Genomic DNA, 6,427 nt, shown 5'->3' on the forward strand with positions numbered 1-6,427 from the left:
TTTTGCAGCGTGTAGCACTCGCAGGCGGTCGGTGGCGCGCACCTAGCCCGGGAACCGGGCACCGCCGATTTCCGAGTCGTGCTGCAAGGCAGCAAAGAGAGGCGGGCGGGCGGGGGCCAGAAATGCGCTGCGCGGCGCCACACACACTACGGTAAGCGGCGGAGAACAACAGGCCCCGGCCCAGTCCTCGCTCGCAACAGTGACGTAGGCCGCTGCGCGTCGAACCAGTCCGACGCGATTGGGCGATCGGCGCCAAAGTGCACCGCGCTGCGAGGGGAGAGAGAGAGAGAGAGAACAAAAACAAAACGGGGGGGAAAAAAAAGACGACACCTCGACAAACAACACGGCGAGGGTGCGAGGAGGACAACGCGTTCGAACACGACACGTTTTTAAGACCGCGGGTAAGAAAATGTCGGCTCGGCGTTTTGCTGGTCATTGTCAAACTAACCGGCAACTGCTCCCGCCCCTCGGGCGAGAGTTTCTTTTGTCCTCGGTCAACAACAACAACAACAACAAGCGTGCCGAGTCCAACACGGCGCACTGCCGTTACCATGCAGCAAGTTACTTTTAGGATACTATATATATTATTTTGAACGCACATCGCTGTCCACCTTGGAAAACACAACGGTTATCTCGCCGGTTGTTACGTCGGCCATACCTTTGGACCGGTATCGGAGCCCATGTGATAGTTGCTCCATCGGCAGATTGAGTGAACGCTGCCATTTTAATTATTCCATAATAATAAGTGTTATTGCGTTATATATGCGGGATTTTTATTTTTCGTATTATTACCTTATTATAACCTATTGTTTTGGCGTGAGCATTCCGTGAAATGTGAATAGTGTTATCTTTGCAGCTGTAATCTTGTAAAAAAAATCAAAAAGAAATCGACTTCCCCATTCCTGCCCTGAAACACTCCAACATCTCTCGCTTTTTCTCATCTACACCAATGTTGTTTCCTCGCTCCCAGATGTCACGATGGACGCAAAGTTCACCATTTCAGACAGCGACTCAGAGCCATCCGAGGAGGTAGAGGAGGCAGAAGCCGATCGATTGTCCGGCGAACAACGGCGGGACTTTCTGCTGGGCCCCGCTCCAACCACTGCAGACCTGAAGATTGGAGGTAAGGTGTCGCCAAGGGCGATTGGAAAGTTTTGAGGATCGCAAGGGAAACACAAGGCATCAACACGGAAAACCAGTCCGGGCTTTTCCATCTAAAGATGTATTTTTATAGTCACCTGAGATGAAAAGTTATAACCGGCTTGACCCTCTGCGACAGATCGACAGGTCAATTCCCATTCCCGTTTTTCCGTTTTCTTTCCCCGACACCTGCTCTCCGTCCGTTATTTGCCGAAAATGCAGAGACGGTCTGAAACGTTCGCATCTTCTCCCCCTCTCTCCGACCAGCGAGCGGCCGGGTCCGGCTGAACTCCGAGTCCCTCCTCTCCACCACCTCGAAAGACGAGGAGCTCCCGGCCTGGGGGGAGGGCGACGACGGGGCGTCCGGCGACGGGGCTCCTTTCCGGGGGCGCTCGCAGTCGGCACCCCCGGCCCTCTGGGCGGCCAAGAAGTACGGCCGGCAGCTCCGGAGGATGAGCGACGAGTTCGACAGCTGGCTCGACAAAGGGGTGAGAACCGACGTGGGGATGGGCGGATGAGGGCGGGGTCGGAGGGGGTATGAACGGGGGAAAGTGGGGATTCAAAGAACAGGCTCGATCGAGAGTTGGGCGCGCTGCCCGTGGGAAGGAGAGCTGGGACGACCGGTTCCCTGTTCGGTCCGTAAGACTGCGTACTTTAATTGTGAAGGCCTCTTCGTCGTTTCCTCCCCTCCCTCCGTCCCGTGCAGGAGCTGAGGAAGGTGCGGAGCGCGGGGACGGCCAAACAGATGCACCACTCCAGGAGCTGGTGGAGCTACCTCTTCAGTCACCAGGAGACGGAGGTGGAGAACAGCCACCACGAAGGCCACAGCAACCGCACGGAATAGTCGGGCTTAGCGAGTAAGAGGAAGGTGTGGGAGGGAGGCAGGGTGGGGATGACGGGACGGTGAAAACGGCAGCTGGGGGGTGGGTGGACGGGTGACCGAGGAGAACAACAGCAAACTGCACTGATTTTTTTTTTTTTGAGAGAGATAGATTGAACAAAAAAAAAAAATGAAATAAAAAGAGTAGCTTCGACACAAAGAGGGGCGGCTCGGCGGACGACTCCCGAGAGCCTTCGTCTCCGGGCACGACTTTATTTATTCACACTGTACTTGATCCAAATGTTGATACCTTTTTTTTTTGCGTTTGCGTCCGATACTGGAAATCAAACCGCTTTTGCGGGCGATTCCGACCGCAAAGTTAAAGTTAGAGTGAGGGGATACGAGGCGGGGAGATATTATGAATCGGCTCCGTGGTCAAATTTCGCCTGACGACGCGTGAAAGTAACCGCCAAAGTAACCACTGTTACCTTACTATATGTAGAGAGGGGGTGTGGGGGGGTGGAGAGAATAGAGCGCATGCGGTAAAGCCACGTTGGGGCTTGACCACTCAGCTGAACGACACTGTTGTGCTGCCTCTCCTGTCGACACTATGCAAAGGAGCAGTGTAGTCTGGATCCAAACCACGAAGGTGACCTGTCCCTCCCGTCCCTCCCCTTCCCTATTTCATACCTGACGTCAAGTCGAGGCTGCATTGTCCTCCCGACGTAATAACATAACAGTAAAGAGGGGGGTTTTTGCTTTGTAGCGACGGGTTACCTACCAAAACGCGGCAACAAAAAAAAACCAGAAGACTATCATCCCGTCGCCTCGTGTCTTTGTAGTTTATTCAGGACGGGGCGATCTCGTACGAGGACAATCTCCGACGGGGCTGAGACGTTCTCTTTTTCTGTCGAGCACTATACTTCAGGGGTCAGAGTCAGGTCGGGTAAAACGGAAATAATTAGACGGATGAAAGCACAAGCCCACGCCGAGCTGTCTTTTTAAAGCCTTCAGCAACAAAGACAAAGACAGACTCGATGACTTTAAAAAAAAATATATATATATATGTAAATATTTTGTGGATATTTTAATGAATGGCAGGGGCAGGAAATGCAAGGTTAATCGGATTAACCTTAATATTATATTTTACATGTTCAGCCAATTAGCAATAGGCAGTGTACAATCCGCGGCTGTTGGGGTCCATGTGTTGTTGTGAATATTTTCAAAGAGCATTTTTGGGAGATTGATTTTTTTATTGCTTTTTAAGGATTCAAACACTCAGCCTTTGGCTTCATTTACTCAACTAGTGCGGTGCCCGTTCAAAACACGCCTGCTCGTGAAAATCGCGGCAACTCGCGGTGAAAAAGACCGGGGGGAAATACATTCCTTCCTTTATCATTAGATGACCGGGGGCAATTTATACTGATGACGGTGTCTTGCCACATTTTAAATACAGGTTTAAATAAATATTTTACGAGTGGGACTACAGCGTCAAGAGAAGATCAGTTTCAAATCTCGTTGGGTGTTTTTCATGGATTGGTGTTTGAACAGTTGCAAATGGAAAATTTACCTTATCAACGCTTCTCCGAACACCATTCACCATTCATTGATCCCGGGATAAGCTTCCTTATTAGTGTCAAACCCCCATCGTCTTATCTACGATGGGGGAAAAAATGCCAGAAGCTGACAAGTTGTTCAATTTATAAACTTCCCCAACAGCCCACAGACAAGTTTGCACTAGCCCCAAACCGAGAACGACTCCCAAACTTGACACCTTTATAAAAAAATAAATAAAATTTTAAAAGCCGGAATCCCATGATCAAAGATGGCTCCTCCTACTCGAAGAAGCTTGATAAATTTATAGACTGTTTGTGGCTTGTTACAAAAAAAAAAAAAAAAGTGATTGACGACGACGATGATGATGATGATGATGATGATGGTGGTCGTAATAGATTTGGGTTACTCGTGTCTTTTTCTCCTCCTCTGAACTTGTGTGATTGGGTTGCAAGGTCCTCTGGTGCGCAGGGTTAATGTTCTGCCTTCACCCTGTATTCAAATACCCCCTCCCCTCCTTCCCCCCTTCTTTGTTTTTTCCCGGATGACGGGCGGGTGGAAGGCGATCCCCGTTTCTGACAGTGGTGTAACATGAACTGCAAATCACGTTTGAGGAGTCTCTTTCGGTAACATACGTGCGGCGAGAACATCAGGTCGGAGACGGTTTTTCCCGACCCGGGAAACGGGCGTTCAACTGTAATGTGAAGGGTTTGTGTATAAATCCTCTGTTCATTTTGTTTCCCCACGCTTTAGTTGTTTTACCTCGGGGTGTGTGACAACAGCCTGGCCAGCGTCGTCGACGTTCCCACGTAACCGCCACACACACACACACACACACACACACACACACACACGACACCGCCTTAAGCTTAACAGCTCGCTCTGATGTCACAGACCCCCGAGGCCGTGGCGAAACGTAAACGCCAGAGGCGGGCGTTTCGCGACGCTCACAAGCGCGTGGGGAACCGACGGACATATCGGTCACACGGGCGCCGATTTGGTTCTTTGATACAATAGCCTTACGAGTCGCCGGTGCTTTACCGGCGACGTTCGAGGTCCCGACGCGGAGCTTTTTTTTTGTTTTGTTTTTTTTGTTTTTTTTTCCAGCGCAGAGGAAACGTGAGCGAGGGCGAACGCGCCCTCAGTCAGCCTGCGAGAGCACCAGTAGCTTTGCAGCCATCCTTGGTATTACTTGAATCTGAAGGCGTGCGGGGCGAGGGAACTTATGATCTTGATATTTCCTTCTTTTTTTAATTTTTACTCTTTTTCATTTTTGTAAATGACTTTTGTAAATGTATTTTCTCTACTGCTGTGCCACTGCTGGTATATCCTGTTGTAAACAATAAAGAATTTTATGAACGGTCTTAAGTCAGGGGTGTTTTTTTTTTTTTGTTGAACCAACCAGCCCCAGTTGACCGCCGAGCCGACTCTGGGCAGGGAGCGTTCTTAATGTCTGTCTTGCAGAGGGGATCGGCGCACGGGCTCGTCGGTCGACCAGGAGCCGGATCAGGACGCCGTTCCTCCTGCGCCCGAAATCATTATTATTTCGGGCGCAGGAGGAACTTTATCTTTATTATTTAATACTTGTGGCCAGCTAGCATTTTTGTTCAACGTCATAATCAAAACTCTAGCCATGTTGGCAAACCAGGGCCAGAAAGACTCCGTCTCCCTAAATTTGAATAATCAATTAAAAGAAACAACTTCAATAAATACATTTTAGCATTTTCCAGCATGGACTACAACATGAATTGTCTGGTAACGTTTCCTTCTCCTGATGTGCACAATGAACACAGCCATTTTATTGCGACGCTAACACTGTAACTAGACGCTTTGTTACCTCACTAATAAAAGGATCTGACTCAGATACGATTACGCATTCGATGTGAAGCAGGCTAAGCGAGGTAAGTCTTTTGAGTACATAACACAGTGTGTGTGTGTGTGTGTGTCGATCGACCTGTTTTTTTTTTTTCCCTATTATCGAACAGACGAAGTTAGGCATTCTTACAGGTACCTTAATCATCATCACCTCGAGTAGAGTGACAGCGTAAGCCAGGGAAGTGTTTTGTGTGTGTTCACCTGTGCGGGCGTGTGCCCGCTGCTATCTGCGACCTGCGACCCGTTCTCCATGCGACACAATGCTGCTCACACACTTTTCTCCACCCTGTTTGGCACGGTCGGGGGGTGGAACCCTGCCTGGAGACGCAGACGCACTAAAAGGAGGCAAAAGGCCGCGTGTGTCAGAAGATGACGGTCGTCTGTTCTTCGCCCACGGTGACGGGCGCCCGCGTGATTCATTAACAGATTGAACCACGTCAAACGAAAGATTTTGCGTCAGGTTTTCGAGGGAATGAACCTTTAGTCTGAGAGAGAAATGGCCCTAATGCCGAGGCCACGGGTAAGATATTCTTTCCTCTTACGTAACAAGAGGAACTTGAGAGTGAAACACAGTCAGTGGACTGGGGGTAAACTGAAACCGACCTAGCAACCAGTAATATAAGTACAGCAAGATGGCTTCAAATATGTTTATTATTTCTCCAGAGGGCGAGATTTTAAATCACTGCACCGAGTCAGCCAAAAACATGCTGTGTGTGTAGGTGTATACTATCACTATATAACACACTGGTAGGAGTATTTCAATAGTGTTCCGGCGTTTGTTCCAAAAGAATACTACTGCACACAAATACAGAAACCAATTCAAAGCGATCACGTTGTTTTGTCATTCACGTCGACGTTAAACAAATATCTCGTCTTTACAATTCTGTCTGTTCTCTCATCCATGCTGGTGCGAAGGGCTGGACTCTCCGATGGCCCTGAGCCGAGCCCGACTCTTCTCTCCTGTTTTCCCGGGGATAAAAACAGATAAGAATAAGCAATATGAAGTCATTTCAAGATTAAATGCATTAAATGTTACGA

General features: G+C 49.1%; 1 protein-coding gene across 1 annotated transcript; it reads left to right on the forward strand.

Moving 5' to 3' along the window:
- Window positions 1-279: 279 nt before the first annotated feature.
- badb (BCL2 associated agonist of cell death b) lies at window positions 280-1,984 on the forward strand (the record flags this gene model as incomplete). The annotated part of the gene is made up of 4 exons (XM_080023695.1): window positions 280-401; window positions 971-1,123; window positions 1,408-1,628; window positions 1,847-1,984. Exons 2-4 carry the CDS (start codon window positions 979-981, stop codon window positions 1,982-1,984), a joined length of 504 nt encoding a protein of 167 aa, XP_079879821.1. The 5' UTR covers window positions 280-401; window positions 971-978.
- Between the last annotated feature and the right edge of the window lie 4,443 nt (window positions 1,985-6,427).

Source organism: Zeus faber (assembly GCF_960531495.2).
Source record: "Zeus faber genome assembly, chromosome: 22".
NCBI classification, from domain to species: Eukaryota; Metazoa; Chordata; class Actinopteri; order Zeiformes; family Zeidae; genus Zeus; species Zeus faber.